Source organism: Sinohyriopsis cumingii, chromosome 3 (genome assembly GCF_028554795.1).
Source record: "Sinohyriopsis cumingii isolate HCF-2022 chromosome 3, ASM2855479v2, whole genome shotgun sequence".
NCBI classification, from domain to species: Eukaryota; Metazoa; Mollusca; class Bivalvia; order Unionida; family Unionidae; genus Sinohyriopsis; species Sinohyriopsis cumingii.
The window spans coordinates 56,667,787-56,688,151 of record NC_142963.1 but is presented as its reverse complement, the minus strand read 5'-3'; the positions used below and the strand labels follow the sequence as shown (position 1 = coordinate 56,688,151).

General features: G+C 35.1%; 1 protein-coding gene across 3 annotated transcripts in view; it reads left to right on the top strand.

Moving 5' to 3' along the window:
• The window catches only part of LOC149802897 (cilia- and flagella-associated protein 337-like), a 146,498-nt gene that overhangs the window by 10,014 nt on the left and 116,119 nt on the right, over positions 1-20,365 (top strand). For 2 of the 3 annotated variants that reach the window (XM_089952389.1, XM_089952386.1), the window contains exon 3: positions 8,392-8,453. In XM_089952389.1, the coding sequence (XP_089808515.1) occupies positions 8,392-8,453 (62 nt within the window). Of the gene's footprint in view, positions 1-5,666; positions 6,925-8,391; positions 8,454-20,365 lie in introns of those variants that run through there. The other variant, XM_089952388.1, reaches the window with a different exon arrangement.

Genomic DNA, 20,365 nt, shown 5'->3' with positions numbered 1-20,365 from the left:
TGTTTACTTCTATTGATAATGATCCTAAGAATAAACCCACACTCACAGAGAAAATATTAGCTACTGGTATATATAATTTGTTTACTAAAACAAAAACATCACCAGTGTCTCTAGTTAGGAGCACAGTGAACTTGATTTTGGACAAGGTCAAGTACAAAATACAATTATCCATACCATATAATGAATTTAAAAAAAACAAAAACAATGCAGATTAAATGTATATAATAATACATTCATGCATGAATGCACACCTGCACACATACATACATACATATATACATACATACATACATACATACATACATACATACATACATACATACATACATACACACAGACAGACAGTCGGACAGATAGACAGTCAGCCAGAGCCAGATAGAAGCACAATCAGAATGACAACTTGGTAATTACCTACAAATGGTTCTCATTAAACTATTGGATAAAAATGATAATTAATACAAATTAATACAGATAATGAACTCCGTGATGAGTAGTTACCATCACGGCATTGTTCAGAACTGATGCACAAGAGTAAAGTTTGCATGAAGTAGCATGTAGTCTTGATGTTTAGGCTGATTTGACAGGTAGATTATGGTTTCAGTCTGTAAAGCACCAGAGTTACAGCTAACCACATCTTTTAAGCAAGTATATAGGGTAACAAGGTGAATAGATTAATGATTATAGGGTTTTGAAGATAACAATTGACTCTAGAGTGCCAAATATACACACTGAACCTAGAAGATCATATTAGGCAGATGATATCAAAGAAAAACTTTACATGCTGAAGCTGAATGAAATATGGTCATGCATTATATATATTAGCAAAGTGTCTTTTCTATTCCTGGGTCACAGTCATTTTGTTGTGCAAAGGTGAACATGGTCACAGATTGTTTTGACAGAACCTTTAAGAGTACAAGTGATGCAGGCACTCAGAGGGAACCTAGCAAATGGGAAGATTGAAGTCGGTTTGTTTGACAAGGATTTAACCAAGTTTGAGGGAAAACACTTGAGTAGAACAATCATGACTTCTTAAAATAGAATCTGATTTTTCATCAATGGAACATGCATTTATGGTCTTTCTGTATAAATAGTGATAAAAAAGGATCAATTAAGGGATCTTATCAAAATCTTATGAGAAATTGGTAATGAGATTTATAATAATGCCAAAACAATAGATCATGCAGCCAAATTTATTGTGATAAGAAAATTTTATTTCATAATTGAAAAACAAGATAGTTAACTTAAAGCAAATTCTATCTTGATTTGTGAACAGAAGTTACTCTATAAAATTTGGAGGGTAAATTATCAGATAAAACTGACAATTGGAAGAAAGGATCAAGTATTCATCATAATATAACGTGAAGTCATATTATTCTTTGGGTAACAACTTTCATGGATTTTGTATCTTGCACAAACTAAGTGCATAAATGACAATGATTTGTTCATGAAAATGATAGAATCCTTTACCTATCTACCAAATTAAGTTCCAATAAAAATGTCACATTTAGCAAGCCATGAAAATTGATACACACCCCAACAAAATTAATTCACAGTAAACCATTAAAACCAAATGAAAATTGCAATGTTTTCTTTTTATTAATGCGCCATATAACTCAGCATGGATTATTCTTTGGGCTTGATAAAAATATTTATATTATATTGCAGCAAGGGTTAAGAAGTTAATAAAATTATAACTTACTTGCTTGATTAGTGCCTTATTTGAACTGGTTCAGCATGTCAATTGACCAGCTAGAGTTGTCCCAGGAAAAGGCTAAGCTCAAATTGACCATATTTACTCCACTCTTTGAAATACTTTGTTCTTATTGATGTTGTCTTCATTGTCTTTAGTGACTATTTCTAACTACAAGACCAGTGCTTTCACCCCCAAATCATCCCAGCATGCAGTTTCTTACATATCTTTAAAAACTGAGAAGTTCCAACATAAATGAAAGTCAGTTCTGTGGGATATTGGACAAGTTTTAAGGATGCCAGCAATTCTTTAGATTCTTGGTACTCACTTTTTGGCTTACATCATTGATGGCTTATTTTTTCTTAAAAGTATAGAGAAAAACAATGTTGATCAACCAAATTGTGTTATATATGAAACAATATAAGCTACCAAAATATCAAAACATGATTTGACTCAATAGAAAAGGAGGATGAAGGTTGTATGGATTATCTGGTTTATGTGGGTATCCCCAAAATCTCAGTATGAACAACTGACTGAAGAATCTAAGCAGAAAATGGGAACGTTTGGACAAAACTTTCAAAGAATTTTGAACTGGTAATGGTTTTTCCCATAGTTGATATTTGATACTGTTTTCACCTTAAGAAAAGATGCTGATGTATTAATAATATTACATATGATTCAACAGCAGTTTGTTGTTACTGTTGCTGATAATACTGAAGAACCAACTATTCTTTTACATAAGGATAAATGTTTAGACCTTTGCAAAAAAAAACAAAACAGAAATTTCTTTTGCTGAAGTGTCTTGCATAGCTGATAATAAAGTACTGAAGTATGTATCTTCAACATTTTGAAGTAACTGAGACAACCAGACTGAGATAAGAAAACTAAGGTTATTAGATCAGCTAGATTTCTTTGTCACATGGGTGTCACATGCATGAGTGTGTGTGTGTGTGTGTGTGTGTGTGTGTGTGTGTGAACATGATTAAGAAAAATAAGGTTAGTAAATCAGCTAGATTTCTGTGTCACATGGGTGTCACATGCATGCATGTGTGTGTGTGTGTGTTTGTGTGTGTGTGTATGTAGGTGCATGTGTGTGAGTGTGTGTGAACATGATTAAGAAAAATAAGGTTAGTAAATCAGCTAGATTTCTGTGTCACATGGGTGTCACATGCATGCATGTGTGTGTGTGTGTGTTTGTGTGTGTGTGTGTGTAGGTGCATGTGTATGTGTGTGTGAACATGATTAAGAAAAATAAGGTTAGTAAACCAGCTAGATTTCTTTGTCACATGGGTGTCACATGCATGCATATCTGTGTATGTGCATGTTTGTGTTTGTGTGTGTGTGTGTGTGTGTGTGTGTGTGTGTGTGTGTGTGTGTATGTGTGTGTGAACATGATTAAGAAAAATAAGGTTAGTAAATCAGCTAGATTTCTGTGTCACATGGGTGTCACATTCATGCATGTATGTGTGTGTGTGTGTGTGTGTGTATGTAGGTGCATGTGTGTGTGTGTGTGAACATGATTAAGAAAAATAAGGTTAGTAAATCAGCTAGATTTCTTTGTCACATGGGTGTCACATGCATGCATATCTGTGTCAGTGCATATGCATGTTTGTGTTTGTGTTTGTGTGTGTGTGTGTGTATGTGTGTGTGAACATGATTAAGAAAAATAAGGTTAGTAAATCAGCTAGATTTCTGTGTCACATAGGTGTCACATGCATGCATGTATGTGTGTGTGTGTGTGTCTGTGTGTGTGTGTGTTTGTGTGTGTCTTAAATAATTTAGGGACACCGGGGAATTAGTTTTTTTTTAATAACTATGTCACCATCATTAAATGAAGACTATATTATTATTATTATGAGTAACTACAAGGTCCACTAATCAAAGAATGCATTAACACAAAAATCTTCTGGCTGTTGTTGATCTCAAAGAAAACACAACTGAAAATACAGAGAAGCTCAGCCATTTTAAGCATTAGCAAACAACCCTTCTGAACATTTCACCCCAAAGAAAAACACCCTAGACCTGCTCATTTAATTTGCCTCAGAATAAGGTATACTGTCCATTAGTAAAATCTCAGGTAAAACTGGTTAAACTGTACTCAATTTTGTATAGGTGTTTTGTTTTGAAAAGACATTATTATTTTAAATTAAGTATAAAATTCAAAATCAATAGCATTCATTTTTTTCTGATCTCATAAAAATTTAAAATTGCAAAACTTTCAAATCTTCCATATCCCTTGAGGCAACATAGGTAAATGATTAGCTTTGAATTTGAATGACATTTAAATACCATCATAAATAATCAAGCCTAGTTTCAAGTTCAAACACTTGTAAATGAATTTTAAATTATGGGAAACTTTACACAGGTAAGGTGACATTCTCATATTTTGAGACAGTGCTTGCTGCAAGTGCATTATTTTTTTAAAGTAGGTACCCATCTACACCTGCATAAGCACAAAGACTTTAAAAATTATTCAGATGAATTAATTTGAAAATAAAAAAATTCTTGGGACACCTGTATTACCAATGTGATAAATTCATAGTTGTACCTGTCCTTTAATGAACAAAATTGCTAATCAGAAAGAGTGATAAATCACCACACATTGAAGCAAAATGTAATATTGATAGACAAGGCCCATAACTCTGTCAAAAGTAAAGTAGAATTAAAAATGCTCATTAAATGCACCTTTACATCAAACCAAATTGCATCATGATATGTTTAAAAAAAATTGATTTAGGCTAGTTACAACAAACTGCTATTTTGAAAATCCCAAATGAATCAAACCAAAGGACCAAAACTCAGAATTTGAGTTGGAAAGAAGAAACCTTTAAAACGTACATGTTAATGTCTCAGTTCACCTACCATTTGGTGTTGGCTTGGTCTGAGTTTTGGTGAGACAGGATAATTAAAAACATTTTAAAGGATGGATGCAAGTCAATATAGGACCCTATATCAATTCTACATTTATTTTAGGAGAATTATTTTCCACTGCAGCATGGATACCACTTTTTTCACCCATGGAATGATCCCTATAAGTCTTATGATCATAGTCCAAGAATTACCCTTTTACAATGTCATTGATGATAAAGGTGATATATGCTAAATGCTCAATTCTTGAAAATGATTTAACACTAAAATAGTGATTTATGATTGTATTTGCAATTTCCCACAGCACTGTGGCATGAGGGTGAACATTAGTTTACTTGGGCACTCCTAAATCTTACATGTGCAATATATATCAAGTAGAATTACCTTTTTGATAATATGTATCAAGTAGAATTCTCTTTTTGATAATATGTATCAAGTAGAATTCTCTTTTTGATAATATGTATCAAGTAGAATTCTCTTTTTGATAATATGTATCAAGTAGAATTCTCTTTTTGATAATATGTATCAAGTAGAATTCTCTTTTTGATAATATGTATCAAGTAGAATTCTCTTTTTGATAATATGTATCAACTAGAATTACCTTTTTGATAATATGTATCAAGTAGAATTACCTTTTTGATAATATGTATCAAGTAGAATTCTCTTTTTGATATGCAAGCATAAATGTTCAATTTATGGCATATTCTGATTACAGGTTAAGCAGCTTATGTGGAATTATAAAGATTAATATCTCTTCTCAAACCACCAAGTCCAGAATTGACAATCAGTTTTGCTGTAGGAGAACGGTTTTACGACTTGTTTAATGTCTGACAGAGGATTGATATGGAAAACATAACAACTGTATAGTCCAATTCTTACTTTAAAGGTGTAATATATTGAAGAACACATTCTTTTATTTGCATTTTTGATACAGCCCCAAGTGTCAGTTCAGTTATAATGCAGTTCTGACTGTGTTGCTTTTGTTCTTAAAGATTTACAGATCAAACGTTTGATAAGACAGATAGTGAACCAGTGAGGAGGGTTATCAAAGAGACTCCAGTATTTGATCAAACCATTGTTGAAATGGTAGCTGTTGAGATTCACTCATAGAAAATGTAGTGAGCAAACATTTGCTGTGTGTGCATCTAAATGACCTACAAGGAGAGGAGTGACTAAACTTTAATAATGGAAGGTTTTACTTTCTCATTCTGGCAAGGCAACATATTACATTTTGTTCTATGTGTATTCAGTGCCCTGGGTCAGAATAATTTATTTTGAAAATTTGTCATTTTCATATTCTCTGTTTGGAATTGAACAAGTGTACTTGCTTTCAGCCTGCAGGATTATTAAAGGAACTAATATTACTTGAAGTTGATTGCACTGACAATTCACCATAAATGCATGAGTTGTACAATCTTTTTCCATTCATATGTTGGTAATTTCAGGAAAAATCATCACAAGAGGATTTATTTTATCAAAATGAAGGAGAAGATTACTCAGAAAAGGATGTAATTTGTTTCATATTTACACAGGAATTCATATTTGAATTTTATGTGTAAAAATTATTTGCGAACAATTCCTTTCTCAAATTCTCTAATAATTATGTTCATATACTTTTGTGCATCATGCTTTGGAGAAAATTAACATGCTAAAGGTTCTATAGATCTACTTATGACATATCACAGTTTTTAACTTTTCCATGTAGTGACTTTTTGACTAAAATAAGTTACCCTCTTCAGATCCATGATACATCATATCATGTCAAACTGGACAAACTGAACAAAATTTATTAGCTCAGTGTCAGTTTCTATGCTACCTCTAAACTGACTGTTTTGTTTATGTGATTAGTTAATCTCTTTGAAAAGAGAGATAAAAAGGTGGATAATTCAGAAATGCTGCAAATTTAAAAAAAATAAGGTAATTACTGACAGAATGTTCTTGTGGTTTTAATTTGCCATTTGCTGGTAAGGTGATACTATCTGCAAACAGAAAGAATCTTCTGACCCTCCTGAATGTTGTTGCACCGAGAGAGAAAGTAATAGTTATACACTGAAAATGATACACTTGGATAGAATCTGCTGCCAACAAATGACTTACAGATTTGTGCCTGTTGTGTAATCTTGAGACAAGAGATAGTACTGGAGCATGTTAGATTTATATATCAGTCCATTTGAAAGAAAGTGAACAAAGTATATGCCTTTAAATTGATTTGCATCAGATACTTTTCAAATAAAAGTCAGGAAATACTTGATATGGCTTGGCGCCCTGCAACAGTACCTGATGCCAAGGGCAATAATCCAATCTACAGCTGGAGAAAGGGAAGGGCCAAAACATGCCACCCACAGCATTGGTGGCAATATGACAAGGTATGTGATCTTGAAGCCATCTTTGTCTTATTCTTGACTATGATTTACCATGAACGTTTTGGCAGTGTTGTCAATGCACTGCCTGGTGTATCTCAAAAGTCATTAAACAAAAGTATTGCTCATATTTTGTTTTTAAAAATCATCCTAAGGTCTAGTTGGTTCGAAATAAACTGATGATGTTTAGTCATCTAATATGGCCACCACAGCAGACATGTTTAAAATCTTGTCACAAATCCTCCTGAATGGATGGTCATATCAACATGTGGTTTTCACTAAAGGACTTATGATTTCTAGTTGGTCATAAATGAAAGTGATACTGGTATGATGTCCAATATGGCAGTCATCTTGAAAATCTTGTTATTGCTACTCCTCTTGAATAGAGAGTCATACTGAAATGGGGTTTACACCAGAATACTTCTTTTGATGTCTAGTTGGTCTATAAAAATATTGTGGTGCCACAGTGGCCATCTTGAAAATCCTGTCATGACTATTCCACCAAAATGGATGATCATATCAACATGGGGTTTTCACTAAAGAACATCTTACGATGTCTACTTGGTTATAAATGAAAATAATGATGATCTGATATTGAATATGTCTCCCACAGTGGCCATCTTTAAAATCTTACTGCTACTTCTCATGGATGGAAAGGCATGTCAGTGCTGGGTTTTCACCAGAAGACTTCTTATGATGTGTAGTTGATACCAAATGAAGATGGTGTTGATCTGATATCCAGTATTGCCACCATGGCAGTCAATTAGAAAATCATGTTATTGCTACCCCCTCTAAACAGAAAGTAAAAGATTAATTATTATGTGGAAGATTAATTATTATGCGGAAGATTAATTATTATATATAGTTGGTTCCAAATGAAAATGGTGCTGATCTGACATCCAGTATTGCCACCACGGCAGTAAAGTTAAAAATTTTGTTCTTGCTACCCCATCTAAACAGAAACTCATATCAATGTGGGATTTTGTGGAAGATTAATCATTATATTTAGTTGTGTCCAAATAAAAATGGTGCGATATGACCTCAAAATATGATGGTCACAATGAACATATTGAAAATATTCTCATAAATATTCCTGAATTTTCACTAAATGTCATCTGAATATGTCTAGTTTGTCCTAAAAATAATTGGTGGTGATCTTAAATTCAGTATAATTGCCACAGTGGCTGATTTTAAAATCCTATCACTCAAGAATATCATAAGATGGTTTTTGGCACTCATCAGTTAAAATGAAGCAATGACCTTATTTTGAATTCTGGAAATTACTTTTGGACAGCAGAGCACAGCATCAATCCCTTCAAGGGACCCAGCTTGTTAATTCAATATTCCAGAAGAGTTTTTGTCTTAAATGTTGTTACAAGGGAACATTCACTGAAGCTCTATTGTCAGTGTTCTACAGAAAATCAATGACATCTGTGTCATGAATTTTCTATAACTTCTCTATATTCTTCCCAGCTTCCAGGTATCAGGGAGAGAAAACGAAGAAAAAGCTTCAACAATCCAGAGAAAATTGAAAAGTAAGTGATAACATATATTGAATGTATGTCAGCTAATTAAATACTTTCATATTAGATAGTCCAAATGAAAGGGTACATCACTAAGAAAACTTTCATGCTTAGTTGGTCAAATATGGAACTTGTAATTTAAGGATTGTGGGTTTGATTCCCAGCCAGATCAGCCCAGGTCCAATGCCTTAGTAAGTCCTTGGGACAGGTACTTGGCTGCTATTTCCTCAGCATGATAATAATGTGTTAAGCTGCTGTTAAAAATTAAACAAACATCCAATCAACCATTAATTGTCATGTCCAATCATCCCATCAAACATTAAATTGTCATGTCCATCCATCCAATCAACAATTAAATTGCCATGTCCAACCATCCAATCAACCATTAAATTGTCATGTCCAACCATCCAATCAACCATTTAATTGATGTGTCCAACCATCCAATCAACAATTAAATTGTCATGTCCAATCATGTGTTGTTTATCCATTGAGTTGATGAAGACCACTCTGGTCATTCGAGGGTTGGCGGGTCAGGTTCTATTCTGTGCGTGCGTAGGTGGTTGATGAGGCCAATCCTTGCACAGAATGTTCATTTGTGTAAAAGGGACAAGGGATGTGTGGGACATCTCCAGGAGGGGGACATCTGTCCTGCTAGATTCACACAACTTGGAGCCTTTGTTCATGGAGGAAGCCAAGGAACTTGATCGCTTGCTGTTCGCTCTCAGGAATCAGGTTTTATGTTGAACGCTTTCAATGCAGCTTTCAGATTGTCTTTGAAGCATTTCTTCTGACCTCCTTGGGTCGCTTTCCTTCCTGTGCAGCATAGTTGGGACTGAATCAGGATGTTGTGGATGATAGGGAGACCTGCTTGCGTGAGTACCTCTGTGTCTGGAACCTTGTCCTGCCACTTGATGTTGAGGATTTTCCTGAGACTTGTTGTGTGAAAGTGGTTCAGCTTCCTGGTGTGGCTATGATACACCATCCACATTTCGCATGTGTAGAGTAGTGTTAGGAGCACATTACTTTCCTGTAGACCTTTAGTTTGGTCTGGATGCTGATGCCTCTTCTATTCCATACATTGGCATACAGTCTGCTGAAAGTTGAGATGGCTCTGACAATGTGGAGGTTCACTTCATCATCAATAGTGACACTCTATGACAGTGTGCTGCCAAGGTAGGTGAAGTGATTCACTATGCTGAGGTTTAGGCCATTGACAGTGATGCTGGGCTCAACATATGGCTTTCCAGGGGCTGGCTGATGCAGGACTTCAGTCTTCTTGGTACTGATGGTGAAACGCAGCTTGTGCAGGAGCTGGAAAACTTGTCAACACTGCATTGCAGGTTGGCTTCTTTGGCTTCTGAGCCAGCATTGAGGGTGCAGTCATTGGCAAATAAGAATCCCCTGATGGTTTCTGTCACAACCTTGGATTTTGCTTGAAGCCTCTTGGGTTTTAACAGTTTTCCATCAGTAAGGTACATGATGCTGACTCCAACATCTCTGTCTCTGAAAGCTTTAGTCAACATGGTGGTGAACAATAGACTGAACAGTGTCGGTGCCAGAACACAATCCTGCTTGATGCTGTTGGTTACTGGGAATGACTCAGATGTCTCTCCATTATCCTGGACTACTGCCTGCATGCCATCATGGAAATGCTGCACCATGGATAAAAATTTTCTTAGGCATCCATACTTGGCCATTACCTTCCAGAAGCCTTCTCTGCTGACAGCATCAAAGGCCTTTGTCAAGTTGATTTAGATGTAGAAGAGGTCAGTGTTTTGCTCTTGACATTTCTGTTGTAGCTGCCATGCAGCAAACACCATGTCATTGGTCCCATGTTCTTCAAAGAATTCACAATGGCTTTCTGGCAGGAGTCCCTGGTCAAGTTGCATAGTGAGGCAGTTCAGTAGGATTCTGGCTAGTATCTTTCCTGCAATTGAGAGCAAGGATATACCCCAGTGGTTGTCACTGTCCTGCTGGTTCCCTATGCACTTATACAAGTGGATTATGGAAGCGTCTTTGAATTCCTGGGGGATCATCTCTTGCTGCCATATCAGTAAAAACAGTTGGTGGAGCTTTTCTATCAAGGCTGTGCCCCCTTCCTTGTAGACTTCAGCTGGGATGGAGTCTGAACCAGGGGCTTTGCCACTGGAGAGCAGACATATCACTTTCTCTGTCTCGAGCAAGGCTGGGGGGGGGGGGCATCCGGTGCTTTGTTGATGTGTAATTGGGGGAGATGACTCATGGCTTATTCGTTGATGGATGATGTAATCAACTATTAAATTGTCATGTCCAACCATCCAATCAATCATTAAATTATCATTTCCAACTAACCAATCAGTCATTAAATTAGGTAACTGATAATAGAGTCAACAGCTTTGTTGCATCATGTGACCTATGTAGAGTATATGGAAAGTGTTTACTTAATACATGTTACCTTAAATTATGGGTCAAAGTCCATTTCTAAACATGTTAACTATATAGAATTTTGCATTTATGAGCATATAAACCTTTTTTTTTAAATCATGCAGCATACAAACTTGAAATAAGCTTTTAAAATAAGATTTTCTTAATATAAAAGTATAAGATGAATGCTACATTTTAAAATTTACAAACTCCATTCATCACCCATTCATATGAGTATATTCAAATTATATCTATATAATATATACCAATGAGACCTTTATGAAGCAGCCATCCCAGTGAAGTGAGAAGAATGTTCTCTGATGACAAGTCATTAAATTGCTGTGGGATATTCTTCGATAATTTATTTACAGGACTCCAAAAAACAGGCTGTTTAAGAATGTCATCCCTTAATACATGTGACCTTCTTGGCAGGTTTGACTGTAATTACAGTGACACAGCTTTGCCATCTCCAGTTGAATATGCTTAATTCATCAATTTTGTTGCACTAGTTCTTTGAGGTTACTGGGGGGCTTTCAGAGACAGCTTTGAGGTATGTAGGACCGGTGTGAATCAGGGTAGAGCTCTTCAGTGTTTCTTAGCAGACTGGTTATATTTTGCTAACTGTTTGAATAGCAAAGAGCAAAATATGAACAGTGGAACCCTTTGAATGCTACATTGTCTAATGATAGAGTATTTCTAGGTAACTATCAAGAAATACTTCCTCTATGGCTGCTGCTTGAATATTTCTGAATTCTGTCTCACGATCCTTTACAATTTTTTATGAGGCCTCCAATACAGGTAAATGTCAGGATCATAATGTAATTGTAAACATGCCTCCTCCTTACCACAGAGGCATTCCTTCCACAACATTTGGCCCAGATCTGTGATGTAGAAATAATGTTATTCTGCAGAAACCAGATTTCTTAATTTAGTTACTGCAACCTTGACTTTTGATCTTTTAATCCCCAAAGTGGTACGCTTCCTTGTTATTGCATGTGCAAACCACTCACAGAGTTTGGCTCAGGTCAGTGATGTAGAACCAATGTTTTTGTGTCAAAACCATTTTTCTCTTTTCAACAACAGTGACAATGACCTTTGACCTTTTTGACTCCAAGCTACACAGGCTTCTTCTTTGTCCCAAGTGCAAGCTATATGCAAAGTTTGGTACAGGTAAATGATGCAGATGTCAGAAAGAATCAGAAATATCCAGACATTGGTAGTCAATATTAAAAATATTCTGCATGGATTGGCTTGTGACTCTTTTATCTGAACCAAACATAGAATTTCTGATAAATTATTCCAAGACTATGTACAGATTGATCTTATGCCTCCAATTGTTCATTGAATATCACTTAATTTTTAGCATCTCTTTTTAAGATGCTTTAATACCTTACACTTGTGTTTTTAAGAGGAAGAACTATTATCAAAAGCACTTAAACAAATGCTTATTTGTGTATACATACATACATATATATCTTAGCAAATCATGACTTGAGCTTTGTACTTTTTATGTACCACTTACGCAAAGACAACTCTGGCTGTGTTATAAACTTTATGGGCAAAATCTAATGTCAGTTCTGATTAAATGTAGAATAGTTTGCAAATCTTTCTATTGATTAGTGCTATAAAAAAGTAAAAGATCAAGATGCAGTCAGTCCATCCAGGTGGTCTACTCTTTCCAACTAATTTTTCCTCATAGTTTTGAGGCCAAAAAAGACATTTTTTTCTAGTTTTCTCCCACTCAAAGTCTGTCAAATTGTGATACAGTTCACAATTTCAGTAGTTTGCCTTAATTTTTCAAAGAAGCACTTCAAGAAAACATTTTTATTTTATGGGCATCTGCTGATGTAATTGTTTCTCTACAATGAATAAATGATTTATCAAGCATCAGTTGTTTGGTGTGAGTGCTGTATGTACTCACCTATAAGTCAAGTAAAACTTCAAACAACAAAGATACTAATCTGCTGTAGTATAACATGCCTGCAGATCAGAGTCTATACTGTTGGTTCTACTGATCATTCCCAACAAACTGAACAGATCCAGATCTGCCAGTACATTATGCAACAGCAGATCATGGTCTGTGTAGTTTGTAGTTGGACTTGACTTATAAGTGAGCATATATGGTATGTGTGTACCTGTCTCATGACCTACATGAATATGGCTGGCACACTTTAATCATGTCCATGTGGTTACATTTTTATAAGTCTGTGTAAATGATATTTGAGTCATTTGGGCCTCTCTTTTTCTATATAGACATTACTTGTAAGTTTGCTGCCCTTTTCAGTATGCCCACCATGCCATTCTGTTTGTCTGCTAGTCATTCTATTCATCTGTCTCCTTGTCTGTCTCTCTGTTTTGTTTTCTGTGCAGGAATTTAAGGTTTGGATTGTATTTGTGTATGTGATCAAGTTTTGTGGATGGTTCAAATGTTTGTAAGGAAGAAGCAAGTTACCTATGAGGTTAAAAGGTCCAAAGTTATGGTCACAATGACTGAAAGACAAAAAGTTCTTTCTGCATACTAACTTTTGTTCCAGATGACATACCTAGACCAAACTAAGAAAGGACCCTAACAAGCTTGGGGTCATGAGGCCAAAAGATCAATGTAACTAAAAGAAAACAAATGGTTTATGCACAATAGCCTTAAAGAACACTCCCCCAAATAAACTTTATGGATGGCTTATGCTTGAGGTAAGGAGGAAGCCTATATATTTTGGTGTCAACAGGTCACTGTAACTGAAAGAATAATAATGGTCTCTGACCAACAACTTGAGTTCTAAAGCATACATGTTGAACAAACATTGTGAATGACTTTTGCTTGATGTAAGGAAGACATCTGTCAATTTGGGAGGAAAATTAGTGAAGGTCATTGTAGAAGAAAATGGTCCTAAACAATAACTTCAGTTCTAAACCACATATATTTACCACATTTAGTAGATGGCTTGTGTTTTACACAGGACAGACATCAATTTATTTTGGTGCAAAAGTCACATGTCAAGGTCACAGTGAATCAAATATGAAAAGAATGGTTTCAAAACATTAATGTTAGCTGTAAACCACATACCTTGACCAGACGATGTGGATGACTTGCTTCTGGAGGATGAAAGAATCCTACTTATTTTGGTGTTAAAAGGCCCTTGGTCAAGGTCACATTATGTCAAATAATTTAAATTATACCACATAATGGCACCAAACTTAACACTGATGATGGGTGATGAAATAGGCTACAGCTGTTAGGTTTCACAGTTTTGAAGTCAAGTATACAATCACCCAAACAAAGGCAATTGGTTTCAACAAGTCAAAGTTAGTTTTCAACATTCTGTCATGAAATTCACAAAAATGGTTTGCTTTATGGACATGGAAGAAGCCCATTGCTTGTAGGTTCAAAAGGTCAGTGTCAAGGTCACTCAGACCCATTGCTAAGTACTGTTCAAAATCAGTCATGGCCTTTTAGAGCTAAATATAAAACTATTAAATAAATGGTGGCAGTATAATGTACTGTTTACAGTTGTTTTGTTTGACATGAAAGTTGCACATGTTACAGCAATATATGACATTATGTCATCAATGTTCTTTATCATCATCATCATCACTTGTCTTCAGTCAAAATTATTTTTAATTGTTCACCATTGAAATTATTTGCATATTTCTAATCTTACTTAATAGATTTGATTCACCAAGGTTTATTTCAGCTAGCCATAAGGTCACGTGTGCATATGGTTTGGCCCTGTATCTGCGTGCATCATCCATCATCAGTCATCCATCGTTAGTCATCCATCATGTTATATCCACAATTCTATTGTCAACTTCAACTAAAAACATGCTGGGATAATTGCAAGACATAGTAAAATGTTCTATTCAAAACATGCTGGGATAATAGTAATTAGACAAAGTAATTATGTCAGATAACAACAAAATCTACTTAATTAAAGCTGGAAATTATCCAGACAGGTATCTTTCAACTCAATGCACCTGCCCTATTTTTATAGTATGCCTTTTAAACTAATGTGTGCCAGATGAGCAATATCAGGCCACTTGTGCCTCATGTTCCACGTAGATACCTAATGTCCCAGATTAAAAAATTTGTTTTCTGGTTTAACTTGACAATCCATTTGCAACATCAATTTTTAAAAGCTTTTACATTTGTCAAGCTACTCTTGTAATTAAACCTGCATTCTATATCTCTTAAAAGGTCAAGTTTGCATTAAAGAATACACTCTAAAGTTCAAGTTCACCTGTCACAGATTTACATAATTCTTTATTTGCAAGTGGTCTCCAGGTAAAATTAATGTTTTTACTCAAACCAGTTTTAATACCATATGTATTGCTTTGTAGCTTGCACCCAAAATACACAAAGCATTAGAAACCCAGATCTGCCATTGCATACTATACCTTAGATCCAGGTCTTAGCTGTTTAGATCCAACATATGTTCAACAAGCAGCATAGATTTTGATCTGCCTGCACTTTGTTGGATTGCATTTCAGCACCAAAAAATGAAGTCAGGCTCAAAACTCTACAGTTATAAATCATATTTAGAGTTTCTTAATCTCATAATAATCTTGTCATGTTTGTATAAATGCAAACAATTAGATAATCCCAAAATTGTCATGATTCTTATGTTACTCAGAGTATAGTTATGAAAGGTTAAACTTTTGGAAACTTTAACAGGAGGTATATTTTTGTGTGTTCATTTCCATGACTACATGGCCAGATTCTACACAGCTGGTGACCAAATGCTTGTTATGGACAAGCGAATACTTTAAAAATCCTAATTCTTGATATATACTGGTTTATCGATGTCTACTCACTACACAGCTCACATTGATGTGGTTATTTTAATATAATGTCACTTCTTAACTTGGTGTATCATTGTGCTATGAATGTAAGTGTGTGTGTGATCTGGATTTTTAACATAGCTTTAAAAAAAATTCAGTCATATCGCTATGATGCCTGCAGTGTGGCAGTTTATAGTGATGTCTAGCAATGGGGCATCATGCCGCAGACATGTAGCATGATGTCCCACCCAGTCACATTATTTGGACACAGGCCAACCAGTTCTAAACTAACTTCTTAATGCTGAGTGCCAAGCGAGGCAGCTGTTAGTACCTATTTTGTAAGTCTTTGGTATGACTTGGCTGGGGATCGAACCCACCACCTCCCGCATCTGAGGCGGATGCTCTAACCACTAGGCCACAAGAGTAGTTGCTATGAATTTAAGGAAAGACTGGACATATAATGGTGTGGTTGCAATTTTTGTCTCCTTTTTTATAATAATGTCAAAATTTGTATGCAATTTCATTATTTGCAGTCTTATATAAAAAGATATGAGACTTTGAAAAATATTTTATGTTTTACTACAGCATTAAATCAAACATAGACTTTCTGTTGTTGAAAACAGATGTAATCTCAGTATGTGTGACATTGCAAGCAAAAGCTCCAAGTCTTGGCTCAACCAACATGCATATATGAGAAAGCTTACCAAAAGCTTTCTGTGGGTCCATACTTTTTCCTGGGGTCTCCCTTTACCAAAATATGCTGGGTTGGGTTCCATGTAAAGCCTATCATCTGCTGAAAAATGTTGTTAAACCCTACAAAATCACCCAAAAATCCTATTTAGTACCTGTAGGTTGCAGAGTGAAATCATATACTGCTCGCTTATACCATCTATACCTGCTTATAAGTCGAGTCAATTTTTCAAACAACAAAAATCCTGATCTGTTGTAGCATAATACACCTGCAGATCAGGGTCTGTGTTGTTTGTTCTACTGATTACACCTAACAAACTGTACAGACCCAGCTCTATCAGCACATTATGCAACATCAGATCTGGGTCTGTGCAGTTTGCAGTTGGACTCATCTTTTAAGCAAGTATATATGGTATATCACATTGTATGATATGTACTGTTGGACAGGTACTCAGACTTACGACCTTCCTGCTTTGAGTGGAGCTAACCAAATAAACATGCTAAATCAGTGTTTGTAATGTAATAAATTAGTAGATTACAATCTGTATTGTTTTCTCAAAATTTATTTAGTGTAACAGGATAGTTCTCCCTATGTGTTAACAACACATGACTAGTTGGTGTTGCCAGGTAACTATAATATGGATATGGCAATTGAATTACCAGGAGAGATATAGCATTTATCACACAATGCCATTAATATGACAAGGGTGCAAAAATTCTTTAAGTTGGCTACTTATCCTGCAGGACAAGTGACATGGAAGTTTTACTTGTCATGCTTATACTCTGTAGATAACACTGAATGTGCTCAAAATGCCACTAGTCCAGTATGATGAGCATCTTTACAAAGTGACTTGTCCTTCCTTAGCCACTGTTGTGTATGGTTTGAATTTTGTAGCCCTTATGTCGCTTTGATCTGTGTCTGATATTTTAGAAGTAAGCATGTGAAATATTATGTGTGAGATCTTACTAGGGAAGAGCATCATGTTGTGATATTACAATGGGTAGGGTACAGAAGTTCTTCATTCAAATTATGGCCTGAAAAAATGCAATTTTCAATAGATGTATTGTAAATATTTTGTTAAAGTGAATGAACAAAATCTTATGTGTGTAGTTATTTCTGTTTGAATTTAGTGATTTTAACATTTTCCTCTGCAAAACTTCAAGAAATCATTCAACTCATTTTACACATTTTGTCTCATATTGACTCATATTGACTCTCCTGTAAGATCCTCCATTTTCATATCAAAAGTACTGTGTGAGAATAAATAAGCAGAAAGGTTTGTTTTCTTTTACAAAATTTAAAGTGTTTTTTTTCAAAACAAAATCTTAGCTCGCAGTTGAAGATGCATTAAAGTATTGGGAAAGCATTGTACCTTCATCTGAGTTGCATATTTTCAAAGAACAGTACCCCCTTTCATAAGAACTTGTTTATATTTGATAAAGTCATAGCCCTTCATGAATTCTTTGCTGCTACTGGAGGGAGATATCACATTGCCAACATCAAGGATACAATGCATGTCATGCTAATGGATTCTAATTGGTTTGTTGGGTCAAAAGCAAAACATTTTCAAATATATGTATTTTCAGATGTTATGTTCAATATGACTTTTTAACTGCATAATATTGTCTTTGTTATATATCAAGCATCTCAAATGGGTGTGTAAAGCATTTTGCATAAAAACATTTTATGTTAATAGAGTTCACATTAGTAATTGCCATAATACAGATGCAAACAATGATTCTGATCCACCATAGCATAATGCACCTGCCAATCAGTATCAGTGTTGTTTGCTGTACTGATTATTCCTAACCAACTGCAAAATGCCTAAGGAGATCTGGGTCTATGCAATTTGCAGTTGGAATTGTCATATAAGCGAGTATATATATTTACTTATACACATGCAATGGTTATAATGATGATAATGCTATTTAAAATTTTGTCCCTTAAATTTTTGGAGTTACACAGTCAACAGTCTTGTCTATCTAATATAATCTGTACCAATTAATTTGTTGATTAAGAACAGCAACTATTAATCTAATGTCACATGACAGGCATTCCTTTGGACCACTAACCATCCAAGTGCCTGTGAATTCTGAATAATTATGCAGTGGTTTTCATTAGAAATCCCAGTGCCTTCTTATTATCTTTAGAATTATCTTTGTATCATGAACTTTGTATACGCCTATCATAAGTTGGGCCTATCATGTTTGGTGTTGTCCATCTACATCTGTCCATTCATACACTACAATTTGTCCATCTATGTCTGCCCAGTCATCCATTAACAATTGTTTGTCTGGCCCATTACTTTATCATGGTTGGAGAGACTCTTATGAACGTTTCCAAAGTAGATATTATAACTAGACAGTGTGTCTTTTGCCATAGCCATGCACTGCTCTGGTGGCCTAGTGGTTATGGTGTCTGCCTCGGATATGGGAGGTCACAGGTTCGAACCCAGGCCAAGTCATACCAAAGACTTATGAATATGGTACTAACAGTTGCCTCTCTAGGTGTTCAGCATTAAGAGGTTAGTTTTAGGATAATGTGACTGGGTGGGACATCATATTATATGTCTGTGACATGATGCCCCACTGCTATAAATCACTATAAACTGCCACATTGCATATATTGTAGTGATATGACTGGATTTTTTTTAAAGCTGCCTTACAAATCCACACACACACTGCCTCAAGGTCAAAGTCATGGCAAAAGAAATCCTAATTTTGTAATATGTAGCATTGTCCAGAGTAGTAATTCTGCAACTTATATCCTTGTCCGGAGAATAACACTAAAGGTATTTTGATGTTGCCCAAGCATATATCATAATTAGTTTGTTTTATGCCATATATATACCCTTTCCTCAAAGTCAAGGTCGTGGAAAGGGAAAATGTATATCTGTGACTTTGTATCCTTATTCTTGGTCTAATGTTTGAACCAGTGAAGATATTTTATTCAAACTTTGCCCAGATAGATATCATACCTAGACTGTCCCTACCATAGCCATGTCGCCTGCCTCAGGGTAAAGGTCACATCAAGGGAAAGCTAAATTCTGTGGTTCATGTCTTTGTTGGGAGCATAATTTTTTAACCACTATAGTTATTATATGAAAGCTTGAGCCAGTAGTATCTCATATAAATGTATATAGATGATGTGCTATATACCATAGCCATGCCATCATCGTCAAGGTCAAGGTCACATAAAGGGAAAATGTAAGTCTGAGACTTGTATCTTTTTCAGAAACGCATCTTTTGAACTGCTAAAGATATTTTAATGAAAATTTGCAGTTATATGTTATGACTAGATATTGTGTTGTGTACCACAGCCATGCTCTCTAACTGAGTCATGTAATGCAACTTTAGCCTGTTATATATTTTGACTAAATAGTTTCTTGCAAATTCAGTTGTACCCCTTGGACTCAAGGACAAGGTCACAGTAACAGAAAATGTAATAATGAGAGCTGTTTCTTTATCCAGTATGTTACTTGTTAACCTCTCTAAATTATTTGATGAAATTTTACACAGAGGTATACCTTATCATATGGTATTCAAGTTCCTAGGTCAAAGGTTAAAGTTATTTGCAGTAAAAGGGTCATAAGATAGGAATATCATGTTTAATTTGCAGTACCCTTATTACTTTAATGTGAGAACATCCAAATTTTGTATTGGAAAATAGTTGTAAACTGTCACATGATGTTATACTCTTTGAGACTATTTTTGTCCCCTTCCTTTTTAAATTTGTTAAAATTAATATTGCAAAATTTAATATGCTTGGTACCAAATTTTCATTGTATGTTGTTAAACATTTAATAGTATTTGGACCATTTTAAAAGGTGGGAATGATCATGTATCCCATTTCATTACTGAGCTGTAACAATACATATACTATTAAATTCCTCAGTATAAGGTAACCTCATCTATAAGGTTGTCCACTTTTGGGGCTCCCATAAATAGCATTATTGAATGCAATACTGTACACCTTTGCTCACATTCAAAACTTTGTCTATATTCATTACTTCATGTTATACCAACATATTTTATCTCTAGAAAATGCTATGATAAAA